Below are 14,102 nucleotides of genomic sequence, written 5' to 3'. Positions count from 1 at the left end.
CACAGGTTTATCTGGTGTGAAGAGTTGTAAAGAAATTAAAAACTGGATTTTGTAACAGTATCATAAGAAACCAAATGGTTAGAAACTAAACTGTTGGAAGGCAAACCATAGACACTACCACAGAATTTAATGAATCACCTTTGTTCTAGAAGAATCTTTTAAAGTTCATTTATAATATTGGCATAATAATAGGTATATTACAAAGAGTGGTCACAGATTCATTGAGAAGACAGGAACAAAAATGTAAGGTCGATACATATTGTATGGTAAGTACTCAATGTATGCTGACTATTACACTTATTTCCTACAATTTTAATTATTCAAGTCATTAGTGAGCCATGCTATGAATACAGCAAGCATTAAATTATTCCTTCGAAGGAAACAGAGTCAATAATTCTGTTCTAGAAACGGAGACAATAATTCTGTTCTATCATCCTGTTTTTATTTAAATTACCAATTACCACTAGGGGGCACCATGGACCCATTTCTTCTTCAGCAGCCAGCTCAAGCACCCAAGTCTATTCCAGATCCTCTCAATCATTTCTTTGTTTCTTACTAGTTCCCTGACTTGTCACTCTTTAGTATAAATTATAGTATAAATTATTTTATTTCGACGCGGACTAAAAAATATTCTTTGTTACTTGAGAACTTCTGAGCCTTTGCGTGTGGGAGAGGAGGAGAGCTAACATACATGTACCAAACAGTTTTCTTTTACAGTGATTTCTCAGCCAAGACAAGAGGGAACTTCTTACTACTTTTCTATGGCAACTGGGTACACAATAGTAATTAACCATTAAAATAATGCATTTCCCCCACAGAATGTTGCAGAAAAATTAATTTAAACCAAGGTCAGCAAATCAGCACAATAACTCTGAAGTCAGGAGACAGAAAATAAATGAGAGGAAAGGTAAGCAACAACTGCTATTAAAAGTAACTCCAGGCAGCTAAAACGGGTCTAACTACATTCCTAAAAACATAATTAGCCAAATCCTTTCAAAAATTAAGCCATCAAAATGACATTATAGTATACTTAAAAAATGTATTTACAGAGTAAAAGAGCAGCCATCCTTGCATACCGCTATGTCCTGAGGGGTTCCTTTCTCATGAGAAAAGATGCAGCAGAGAAGTAGATGCTGTGTTGTGAAGAAGCTTCAAATTGTCACAGATACATTCTGGGCAATACTATTTTTTAATTAATTCAGTGGTGCTCAAGTTGAGAATGACTAACTCGATTGTTTTCTACTTTCTTTGTCATCTTATGGGATGATCAAAATAACTAGAACAATGGCTTGCTAAGACTTCCCCAAGTATGAACAGATATTGAAGAGTGATGAATGACAAGAGAAGTGCTGAGCTGGGCACTAGTGGCTCACACCTGTAATCCTAGCTACTCAGGAGGCTGAGATCTGAGGATCCTGGCTCAGAGCCAGTGTGGGAAGTAAAGTTGGTGAGATTCTTATCTCCAGTTAGCCACCCAAAAAATCAGAAGTGAAGCTGTGGCTCAAGAGCCTTGAGTAAAAATGCTAAGAGACAGAACTCAGACCCTGAGTTCAAGCAGAGAGAGAGAAAGAGACAGAGAGATGAGACAGAGAGACAAGACAGAAAGAGAGACAGAGAGAAAGATTGTTGAATTTTGCTAGTGTTACACAGCTTATTCTGAAAAGTAGCATGTGATATTTTACTTCCTACATGAGTAAATGGCCAACTCTCTCTTCTCACTAAAGGATGCCAATAAAATAGACTTAACATCTTATTGTTTTTGAACATCTGGAAGTATATTTTTCTATAAGGTGCAGTGATACGTGAATTTATTCGAAATGTTTATATGTCCATTTTCCCAATAGCAATGCAGAAGAGAGGGCCCAAATGAAACAGGTAGTAGAAATTCCTATTAAAAGGCATGCCTCAGACATCATGATAATACATGGTGAGCCTTTCTATTGCACCTCCGCCCCACTGCTGGTGCTGGGGATGGAACTCAGAGCCTCCCATTTGCTACACAGCTGCTGGACTGCTTGACTTTTTAAAGAAACCTATACACTAGCAAATTTAATCAAACCTGGGCCACAAAGACGGGAGCAGTTATTTATGGAAAGAAGTAGCTGGGTATATGGAGAAGAGAGAAGTTGTGCAAGTCCTACTAAGGAGGAGAGATAGGATGATGTTGAAGTTCAAATATTTAAATGATTTTTTAAGAAGTAAAGATGCAAAGATAAAGAGGACAAAAGTCTTGAGCATGGAGAAAAAGAGTTCCAACAAGACTGGCTCAGGGTTTCTAGGTTGTCGTTAGAGCAATGACTGGCACCTTAACTAGCCCTGAGTGGGCTCAGACTCAGCTGCACCTACCAGCGTCATGTCCAAACACAGGATGGTGGTCCTGGCTCTCCATTGGACAAAGGAAGGCTATCTCTAGATCACAGTTTTCTCACCTCCAAGATGGTGCTTATTGCAGATGCAGGCTGATAATTCTCCAACCTTGCTCTTTTTTCCTTGGGCATATAAGGAACTAGACTACATTTCTCAGGTCTTACTAAATGTAGCTCTATGACTAAGCCAGTGAAACAGGCGAAGTGGCCATTGGAAGATCCCAATGGAATGTGTGCGCCCTCCATTCTTAGTCCTCCAAGCCCTTTCGACTCTCTTCAGATCAGGTGGATACAGCCACCAGGGCCATTTGGGGAGTGGCACATTGAAAATGGTCTCAGGCTTACTTCCCTTCCCCCTCTCCTCACCTTGCTGGAACACTGGATGGGACTGCTGAACAAGCTTCTAAGAGTTAGGTTTATTTGTTCTTTCTGTTGTTGTAAGTGTATGTGTGTGTGTGTGTGTGTTGTGTGTGTGTGTGTGTGTGCAGTAATAAGGCAGGTCCTAGGCAGTGCCCCTTATCTTTTTGTTTCTGTTGTTGTAAGTGTGTGTGTGTGTGTGTGTGTGTGTGTGTGTGTGTGCAGTAATAAGGCAGGTCCTAGGCAGTGCCCCTTATCTTTTTGTTTCTGTTGTTGTAAGTGTGTGTGTGTGTGTGTGTGTGTGTGTGTGTGTGCAGTAATAAGGCAGGTCCTAGGCAGTGCCCCTTATCTTTTTGTTTCTCTCAAAGTTGACACTCTACCATTTGAACTATGGCTCTACTTCCAGATTTTCGTTGGTTAATTAGAAATAAGAGTTTCATAGATTTCCTGCCCAAGCTAGCTTTGAAATATGATCCTCAAATCTTAGTATCTTAAGTAGCTAGAATTGCAGGCATGAGCTGCTATTGCCTAGATTTTGCTTATTTGTTATAACTGCTGGGACCACCTCAACCAATCCAGGGGCAATATGGCAGCTGTGTCTCCTGGGACTGCTGGAAGGATTGAGTTTGTGCTTGTAAGTTCTTATTGTACTTCTCCACATTTGTACTTTCTTCTCCACAGTGTGTTCTCCTACTGTAACAAAGAAAAGCTGACACAACTGGACCCAAAAGGAAGGGAAGTCACTTACAATGTAGTGAGGAAGGTGTGGACATATTTCCACTGGTTGTGAAAAACGACTTTGCTACTTACACTTCAGTGCAAGTGCTTAGCATTCTCCAAAAAAAGAGAAGACAATCAAAACCAGCATGTACTCCCCCAAAGAGACTATGCATTTAAACTTTTCTCATAAAGTAGGCAAGTAAAAGCATTTTATTCTTGACCTCTGAAAAAACTCCAAGCTCAAACAATGAGAAATCAGAAGTCCATTTCAGACTGTTGTGCTCCATCTTAAACCCCCAATGACCATGGGTCATTTGTGCCCCAAGGCCTGAGTATGGTTCTCTTGTGTTGGGGAGGAGTTGAATGGTGATCATGCAAATTCATGTTGGTCTGTGCTCTTCATACTAATAGAAAATGCTGGATGTTCTCCTAGTAGGAAGTATTCCTGGATGCAGCATGACTAGTGGGCTATGTGGGGTGCAAAGTGAGTCAGAGATCTGACTGGCGTGCAGGGCAGGGCAGTGGTTTTTTCCCTTCCAGGTTTCCTCCTCCATGAGGAGGCCCCGGCTGAACACAGGCCAGAAAGAAAACAGATCTGAACAGTTCTTGGGAATTCAAGCTCCAAATGTAGACAAAACTTTAAGTGGAAAATCCTCACTCTTCTCACTGATGGGAAATGGATTTGAAATCAAAACACGTAGTGGTGGAAGATGAAATACACCTAGCAGGCAACAGGTTTATATAGATAGCCTTAATATCAGTGTCATTCTTGGATGTGGTCTGGAATATTTCATCCTAGTTTATGTTGAATAATGTCTCCCTAAAATTCATATGCTGAAATTGTGTGTGTGTTTGTGTGTGTGTGTGTGTGTGTGTGTGTGTGTGTGTGTAGGAGAGAGAGACAGAGAGACAGAGACATCTTAGGGCTTGAACTCAGGGTCTGGGCACTATCCCTGAACTTTTTGCTCAAGGCTAGTGCTCTACCTTCTACACCACAGCTCCCTTTCTAGGTTATTTTTTGTTTGTTTGTTTTGGTGCTTATTGGAGATAAGCATTTCACAGACTTTCCTGCCCAGGCTGACTTCTAGCCATGATCCTCAGATCTCAACCTTCTGAGTAGCTAGGATTACAAGTGTGAGCCACTGGCACCCAGCTTTCTTACGCTGAAATCTTAACTATTAGTACCTTAGAGTATGACTGTATTAGGAAATAGAATTGTTGCAGATGTAATAAATTGAGATCATTATATAGGCTTTCATCTGCTCTGATTGATGTTTCTAACAATGGCAGGTGTTTGGGCACAGAGATGCATATGGAGAGAAAAAAATTACTGAAGATGAAGGCAGAGGTCAAGATGAAACTTGTATGAGCCACAATCTTGCCACTTTCAGAAGAAAGGAAACTTGTAACATCTTAGCCCACTAGCAATACATTTCTGTTAAGACTCACCATTCGTGACACTTCATTATGGCAACCTTAGCAAACTAAAGTAATACCTATATAAGAATAAATCACAGGACCACACTGACCACATGATCAAGGCAGTGCTTCATTATCATCCTTCCTGAGTAGTGGCATCAGTGGTGTATAGTCTTGAGAGTTACTTAGGAGGTGTAATTATATTTGAGGTCAGCAAAAGAGCCACTAATGTGGTGCTGCTACCAGCTCCCCTGTTTGTTTCTGTGGCATGATATTAGAATGTGAGGATGTGTTCTTTCTTCTCAACATCTTAGTGTACTGTTCTAACAAGGAGTAAATGAGGCCTAAGAAATACAATCATGAGCTGGACACTGGTGGCCCATGCCTGTAATCCTAGCTACTCAGGAGGCTGAGATCTGAGGATCGCAGTTCAAAACCAGCCTAGGGAAGGAAAAGTCTGTAAGATGCTTATTTCCAATTTACCACTTTAAAACTGGAAGTAGACTTGTGGCATAAAGTGGCAGAGTGCTAGCCTTGAGCAAAAAAGCTCACAGTACCCAGACCCTGAGTTCAAGCCCCACAATTGACCAAAAAAAAAAAAAAAAGTGCAATCATTACCAGCTCTACTGGCAAAGGAAGAACAGCAAAATATGTTCCAATTGTGTTTTGTCATCAATGAATTCTCTTCTGATAGTCAAATCAACAAGCAATGAATAAAAAGAGAACAAAGGTTTGAGGCCATGATGCTCAAGCAATGCAATAGACAGTGATGTGGGAAGTGCATTTGCACAATGTATGTACTGTACTCAGATTCACCATGGCCTGCACACCATATGACATAGGGTTGTAGTATGTGTTCCTTAGTCCTATCTTCCCACAGTCTTCTTGGTGCCCTTCTGATTTCACATATGGCCTTTGCTTCCCTCGTTCTCCAAGTCTCATCCACTCTAACCTCAGACATAGAAACACCAAGCTCCTTCATGATCATCATCATTTACTGTGTGGTTCTATCCATAAGCAAAACTCCTCAAGCTTGCTAAGGCTATAGTAGTCATATGGGACAGAATCCACAATGTAAATGAGAGACAAAGGGCTTGAAGCTTCCTTCCAAATCAGGTGGAGGGCTAGAGTTTACCTTTCTTCTGAAAGCAATGGTTCCCACCTCACAAGCAGTGGTTCTTCTGCAGGACATGTGGTATGTAGCACAGGTGATGGATCTTTCCATCCAAGCGAGCTAATTGGACCACCAGGTAAATAGAGGGCATGACACACACAAGTGTGGGATTACAGCATTGAGAAGGGCTGCTGAAAACATATAGAATTCCTTGTCCTTTTTTTGCTGGTATGTGACAGAACTTTTAGTTTCAACAGGTGAATATTTTCCTAGCTCCATTTTTTGGACAGCTGGATGAGTGATACTACTCAGAAACACATGGGCCTTAAAAAAAGTCTATTAAATGTTAGCTTCCAGTGGTAGTTGTCTGAAAGAAAGTAATTGGAAGAAATCAGAGTACATTGTCATAGCTATCTAGGTAGTCATGATTTATTTAAATTCAAAAAGAAATAGAAAAATCAGCTCCCCGAGGGGCACACTGAAAATATCAATATGTACTAACTAATTTGTACACACTAAGCATCTACTATGTCCCTAGCACTGCGTCAGAAAACTGAAGAAAGACCAATAAAAATGGTAGCACTGTTAGCTTCAATTAACTTGAAATACTGTTTAATTAGGACTCTATCTGCAAAAATGTTCAAACTCAGTGGAAGACAGATAGAGATTTAAGACCTACGTTGGACACCTAGACCAATTTTTTTTTTTTTTTTGCCAGTTTGGGCCTTAAACTCAGGGCCTGAGCACTGTCCCTGCTTCTTTTTTGCTCAAGGATAGCACTCTGCCACTTGAGCCACAGTGCCACTTCTGGCCATTTTCTATATATGTGGTGCTGAGGAATCGAACCCAGGGCTTCATGTATAGGAGGCAAGCACTCTTACCACTAGGCCATATTCCCAACCCCTAGACCAAATTTTATAAAGGTTTGGAGACTGGTAGTAAAACCTGGCGATTTTTTTTTGTCTCCTCTTTTGCTCGTTCATTTGTCGTTGTTTTTGGTCCATTGTGGGGCTTGAATTCCGAGCCTGGGCACTGTCCCTGAGCTCTCAGCTCAAGGTTAGTACTCTATCACTTGAGTCACAGTGCCACTTCCGGTTTTCTAATGATTAATTGGGGATAAGAGTCTCCTGGACTTTCTTGCCCAGGCTGGCTTTGAACCATGATCCTCAGATCTCAGCCTCCCGAGTAGCTAGGATTAAGGTTGTAAGCCACTGGCACCCAGCATTTGGTTGCTTTTCTAACTAGGATCTTCTTTCTCACTAGGTAACCCATACTAGCCTTGAACTCAATCCTCCTGCCTCAGCCTTGCAAGTACTAGGATTACAAGTATGGGCCATCATTCCTGGATACAAATGGAGAATTTCTAAAAGTCATCATGAAATATCTAAGTTGACCCTGCCTCCTTTAGAGGACAGGCAAGACTAAGAAAAGCATAGGTGCTATGTAGATTTCTTTAAGAATGTATCTAGATTGGCTGGGTGCTGGTTATTAAAGGCTGTAATCCCAGCTACTCAAGAAGCAGACATCTGATAACAGCAGCTCAAACCCAGCCCTGGCAGGAAAGTCCATGAGACTCTTATCTACAGTTAACTACCAGGAAACCAGCAGTTGAGCTTGATAGAGTACTATCTTTGAGAAAAGAGTTCAGGGACAGCGTCCAGGCCCTAAGTTAAAGCCCCACAACTGCACCCCCCAAAAATCTAGATTGAGTGAGTAATTGTATAACTGTTTGAAAACACACAAAACAAAGTGGGCATTATTACTATTATTATTATTTTGTCCATTGTGGGTGTTAGCTACCCCTGAACCTCCTTATGCTCAGTTGTAGGGCTAGCACTCTACCACTTAAGCCACAGCACCACTTCCAGTTTTTGAATGGTTATTTGGAGATAAGAGTCTTATGGGGACTTATGATCCTCAGATCTCAGCCTCCTCAGTAGCTAGAATTGCAGGTGAGAGCCATCTGCACCTTTATTTTTTTTAAGTAAGGTGAATAGAACTGAGAAAGGAAAGAACTGCAGGAATATAATCAAACATGAGTAGGGGCTGGGAAAAACCCCACTGCACCACAGGATAATCTAAGGAGAAAAGCAACGTCTGCCTCTAACATGCCAAATTTTCCCCAACTGACAGATGTGATATATGTATTTTCTATTTCAAAAAAGATGTACCATCTTACTAAAAAATACTTTCCACATTTTCAGTCACTTTTGGCACCCTCACTATGCAAAGATGCATATCTCTCCTCCACCTGATTATATTTTAAACTCTACCCTCTGTACATACACAAATGCCCTTTATTCTCCCTGAACTCTTCCAGAGACATACTTAATCACCTGATTAATTACTGGACCTCTATGTAAATTGATGTCAAGATTAAGACGACTGTTTTATCACTAATTCTGCTGGATAACAGTCACTGTTTAACATGTCTGACAAAGTCATTTGTATACCCTCATCATATAAATTAAGGTACATTAAGGCTACAATAAGCCTATAATATGAATAGCTTTAAAATAATTTGAAAACTACTGACAGTTTCCTAAGCAATTACAAGATGTTCTCTCTTAATTTAGAAAGGAATTCCAAACAAGGCATTTAAAGTCTAATAAGATGCCATTAAATGAAGGGGGACAGGGGAGGGGGAAAGATAAAGAAAACCCTAAGGCTTGAACTAGTAGAAATGATTCTCAGAGCTACTGACCCTTGTAAGATCCATGTTTCCTTGAGTATCTAGACACAAAGCAGATTTCTAATTGAAGGTGATTATCTAGTTACTACATCCCAAATTGCACAAATCTCTTGTACCAATTCACACTAACCACTAATTATATGGAGCATTTATCAATCTGAAAGTCTATAGAAGCTGCTGAGTCAATCTACCAACTACATACAATAAAGATGAACACTAGAAACTGGGAGACACTGTGTATTGTCTCCTGCTCCTCATGTAGCTCCATGAGATGAATTACGGGGTTGATCAACTCAGAATAAATTCACAATGAAATCACAGAATAAAGTTCTGGTCTTGCTTTTGTGTTTTCTGAGGTATAAATGCCAATAGGTCTGTCAGTCATCCCAAAGAAATACACTCATGGGTACAGTTGCCATCACCACAAGAGAGAAAAAGAACAGCAACATACACTTCTCAAAACAAATTCTAATACAGCAAATTTTATCTCCCGACACTTGACTCATGAGCTTCATGCCTCTACCCAAAGTGGGAAGGCACAGTGGGAAAATACAGCAGTCAAGAATATGCAGACTTCTGCAAAGACACAAATGTACTTCTATAAAATAGAATTCCCATTAGTTGGGTTAATAAAGATGAACACTCCAGTCATTGAAAACTCCCCGAGTTAACAAAAGATAATTTACTAAGGAATGACATCAAGGTGAGTCATTTGTTGAACAGATTGAAAGGTAGTTTCTTACCAATATTTGAGTTGTCTTCATTGATCAGCACCCTGTGATCCCTACAACAACTTGCAAAATCCAAAGGAAAACTTATTTGTACAGAAAAAAATACAGAAGTGAACCTAATCATATACATGAAAATTACTGGCAAAATAGATGATATACACAGGCTTATGTGGGTGTTTGTGTTTTAGATTTTGGTTTGCTGAGGCGAGTGAAGTAACTCTCATCTTGAGAATCAGTCAAGGTTTGGTTGTTTTCCATTGTCTTAGCATAACAACAATAACCTGTGCTCCAGGTCAAATCTGTCACAAAGAAAGAAACAGCGAAAGACTAATATGCATATAGAGAAGCCAGTCGGACATGCACATCCTTACCTCCAGGGTCATGCTCACAGTACTAATGGCCACCTTGATTTCTCCATCTGTCAGTTCCTTTAGATCTTTCAACAGTATTTGTTCAATATTTAAACCTGTGGACAATAGGGTAAATTTTATGTTAGGCTTAGAGAACAAATTTTTTACTACCGATGAGTTAAACAACTCATTTTATTAATGTCAATACCTCTAGTATCATTTTTATCAACAAACCTACACAGGCAATGATCACATTTGTGGCAATGTTTATAGTAGTTAAGATTCTCCACACAAAAAACGAATTTACCTCTCATGATGTAAAAGAGGCTCATGACTGTCAGAACACTTCATTAGAGGGATGTGGGCAGTCTAAACAAAAAGAAAAGGGACAGTGTGGCTCACACCTGTAATCCTAGCCACTCAGGAAGCCAAGATCTGAGGATCAATGCCTAGGTAGGAAAGGCCATGGAACTCTTATCTCCAATTAACCAACAAAAAGCCAGAAGTGAAGTTGTGGCTTAAGTGGTAGAGTGCCAGCCTAGAGTGAAAAAGCTAAGGGACAGTGCCCAGGCCCTGAGTTCAAGCCTAGTACTAGTACCAAAAACCAAAAAAGGAAGGCATACAGACTAGTTAGGGACAAGAAAGGAAGGGCAGAGAAACCTGGGAATGCAGAAAAGTTGTGGGCCAGAAGAACATGGCAGAGCAGTAAGAAATCAAGGGAATTATGTCACAGCTTAACTCTCTTTCCCTACTCCCAATTCCTCAATGTGGTTGACTCCTTCTAGTGGCCAAAACCTGACCAGAAACTAGGGTCAACAGAACGCAGAAGATTAGTATTGAGCTATGGGTCAAGTGGTAGGGTGCTCATTTAGTAAGCTTGCCTGAGTTCAAGCCCTAGTACTGTCAAATAAGTAAATACTCAAAAAAGAACCCAGAGAAAGGGGGAGGAAGAAGGGGAATGAGGGAGGAGGTAACAAACAGTACAAGAAATGTATCCAATGCCTAACATATGAAACTGTAACCTCCCTGAACATCACTTTGATAATAAATAAGAAAAAAATTTAAAAAAAGAACCTAGAAACTCAAAAAAAAAAAGAACCCAGAACTTAGTCAGAGGAAGACTTTAAGTTAAAGTCCCTGGACCTCCAAGAAAAAAAGCATCCAGAAAATAAAATACTCAGGGGTGGTCACCAGAGGCCCAGAGAGGAAAGGAATAGGTGGAGTTAGGAAATCTAAAGAAAACTTAGCTTGTCAAATAATACCAATCAAAGCCAAAATTTGTTTTCAGGATGCATTTAGGTGAACTCTTGTATTTTACAATATCTAGTACAGCTTTATTCAGAGTATACTTTATAGCCAGGTACAGGTGGCTCACACTTGTAAGCATAGCTACTCAGGAGGCTCAGATCTAAGGATCGCAGTTCAAAATCAGAGCAGGCAGGAAAGTCTGCAAGACTCTTATCTCCAATTGGTCAACAAAAAAGCCACAAATGGAGCTGTTGTTCAAGTTCCAGAGCACTAGCATTGAACAAAGAAGTTCAGGGACAAAGCCTAAGCCTGAGTTCAAGCCCCAGGATGGTCATAAAAGGAAGAGAGAGAGAGAGAGAGAGAGAGAGAGAGAGAGAGAGAGAGAGAGAGAGAGAGAGAGAGAGAGAGAGACCACAGCTCCACTTCTGGAGAGAAAAGTCTCACAGACTTTCTTGCCAGAGCTGGTATGACAGTAATGGCTTTGAATTATCTGATTGATGAAAGAAATAATCTAGAAGGAATAAATTATCCAGAACACCCACATAGTTGTAGTCATCCAGCCAAAATTCTTCAATGAATCTATCACAGGCAAACAGGCCAATGCTTGGCTTGACATTTAATGCAGACACTATATCATTAGGGATGATGAGGCCTGTTTTCTCAGAGGAAGATTTACCCAGCACAGCACATGCGCCCTTCCCAGATGCTTCTACCACAGTGTCCACTGCCCACCCTACCTATGTCAATCCTACACTGTCAATCACAGCCCCCTAGGGTCACAGACAGGTACTTTTTGACTTGAAGATTGCAAGGGCACACACTTTCTTACTGCAGGTTAGGGATTTATAGAATAGACAGTGACATGAGAAGGCCGGTAGAGTTTTGAAGACGGATGACAGAATAGATGTCATTGCACAGCTGTATACACACCTGCATCCACACTGAAAGTGTTTAATAGCCAGCAGAAAAAGCATATTTGTAGTATCTGTCGAATTCTGTGGTATCATTATTCCCAGGCATGTGCCACTATGCACCGCCAGAGTCACTCACCTTGAGCACTGAACTGGGTCTCCTGCAGGACACTGATGATGTCCTCTCGTGGTGGCAAGTTGGGGAACTGTTCTTCCAAGATGGAAAGAATCTCTTCCTGCTTCTCCGAGACCTGATCGGGATCCATGGTCATCCACTTGAAAAGGATGCTGCCTGAAAGGCATCAAACAAAATGCCCCTGACTGAACCTTTCTGCCATCCAGGATAGAGATAGGAAAATTAATTCTCTACAGTGTTTGTTTGTTGCCTTAGATTGTGTCTCATGCTTTTCTCTAGGCCTGGCTGGCTGGTGATCCTCCCACCTATAGTCACAGAAAATGGACAATCATTTGTTTTATTTACTTTTTAATAGTTTCATTTTTGTTGTTTTTGTGTGTTGAAAGACACAGCTTCAATTCTGGCATTTTGCTGCTTGTTTGGAGATTAGAGTGGCAAGATATTTCCAGATCTCAGGCCTCCTGAGTAGCTAGGATTACAAGCCTCAACCACCAACACCGACTAAGTGTTACTTTTTTTTTTGGCCAGTCCTGGGCCTTGGACTCAGGGCCTGAGCACTGTCCCTGGCTTCTTCCCCCTCAAGGCTAGCACTCTGCCACTTGAGCCACAGCGCCGCTTCTGGCCATTTTCTGTATATGTGGTGCTGGGGAATCGAACCTAGGGCCTCGTGTATCCGAGGCAGGCACTCTTGCCACTAGGCTATATCCCCAGCCCCAAGTGTTACATTTTTAATCTAGAGAATGTATTGATTTTTAACAGACATGGGACACTTTTAAACATTGTTCTTAAATGTTTTCTGTTTCTGGTACAAGTATATCATTCTTTAATACACTTATACTTTTATTGGAACTATTTTCCATGCTCCTTTTTAGTCTCCTGTCCCAATTTTCAGTCTGACACCTACCCCATGACCCAATGCCCCCATGACCTCAAGGAATTATTTTTCAGTTGTTTCCATCTTCCAGTGTTTTGTTTGTTTTTTAACTGGTCCTGGCACTTGTCCATGAGCTTCTTTGCTCAAGGCTAGAATTCTACCCTTGAGCCCTAGCTCCACTGCTGGATTTTTGGTGGTTAACTGGAGGTAAGAGTCTCATGATTTTTCCTGTGATCTTCAGATTTCAGACTCCTGAGTTGCTAGGACTATAGGCATAAGCCACTGGGAGTGGCTCATTACCCAGTTTTTATTAGCATCAACAAATTATGGGATTTTCACCATGATCACATATGCGTACAATATACCACAGACTCACTCCCACCCACACTCTTCCTCATCTCTCCCCGCCCCCACTATTTTCAAACGAATCTCAACAAGCTTCACAACTCCAATTTTACACATGTACATGAAAGCATGTGTCCATATTTACTTTCTTTTCCTTTCCACTTGCTTTCTCCCCTCCCACTAGTACATTCTCCAGGAAGGACACATTTCACCTTTCTAATATTCATTTTTGTTAAAGTGCATGTTAATTGTTCACAGGGGCTTATCCATGATATATCACACATGCATGTACTATTCAAGGCAAAGACAAAACAACCCAAATTTTGGGATCAATAATAATAGTATACAGTTTACAAGAACAGACCTCAAAGACAATATCCTGGTTAGGAAAAAATGTATATGGTAGGGAAGACAAACTCAGGATTTTTTTTTGTTATTGTTGCTGTTTTTGGTCAGTTGTGGGGTTTGAACTCTGGACCTAGTCCCTATCTCTGAGCTCTTTAGGTCAAGGCTAGCGTTCTACCACTCTGAGCCACAGCGCCACTTCCAGTTTTCTGGTGGTGTATTGGAGATGAGTCTCATGGACTTTGCTGCTTAGGCTGGCTTTGAACTGCAATCCTCAGATCTCAGCCTCCTGAGTAGCAAGATAACAGACATGAGCCACTGGCACCTGGCTCAAACTCAGTTTTTGAGCACCTTTCAAAAACTACCTACCTTAAGGTAGCTCTGTAATAGCCCATTGCAAGAAAACTCACTTCCTCTCTGTTCCCTGAGTAACAGCCCTTATAATGACCTGCTGTTTCTTTCTGAACGGCAAGTACAAGTTTGCCAAGGGTCAT

The 14,102-nt window shown here is 40.9% G+C and overlaps 1 protein-coding gene across 1 annotated transcript in view; it reads right to left on the bottom strand.

Annotated features, from left to right (window-relative positions):
- Prune2 (prune homolog 2 with BCH domain) overlaps positions 1-14,102 on the bottom strand; it is a 193,601-nt gene that overhangs the window by 161,347 nt on the left and 18,152 nt on the right. Inside the window, exons 5-6 of the mRNA XM_048347319.1 lie at positions 12,048-12,200; positions 9,771-9,865 (exon numbers count right to left, since the gene is read on the bottom strand). Of these exons, the coding sequence (XP_048203276.1) occupies positions 9,771-9,865; positions 12,048-12,200 (248 nt within the window). The remainder of the gene's footprint in view (positions 1-9,770; positions 9,866-12,047; positions 12,201-14,102) is intronic.

This window comes from Perognathus longimembris, chromosome 1 (assembly GCF_023159225.1).
Source record: "Perognathus longimembris pacificus isolate PPM17 chromosome 1, ASM2315922v1, whole genome shotgun sequence".
In the NCBI taxonomy this organism is placed as follows: domain Eukaryota; kingdom Metazoa; phylum Chordata; class Mammalia; order Rodentia; family Heteromyidae; genus Perognathus; species Perognathus longimembris.
The sequence above is the reverse complement of the archived record's forward strand: the minus strand, read 5'-3'. Positions and strand labels throughout refer to the sequence as shown.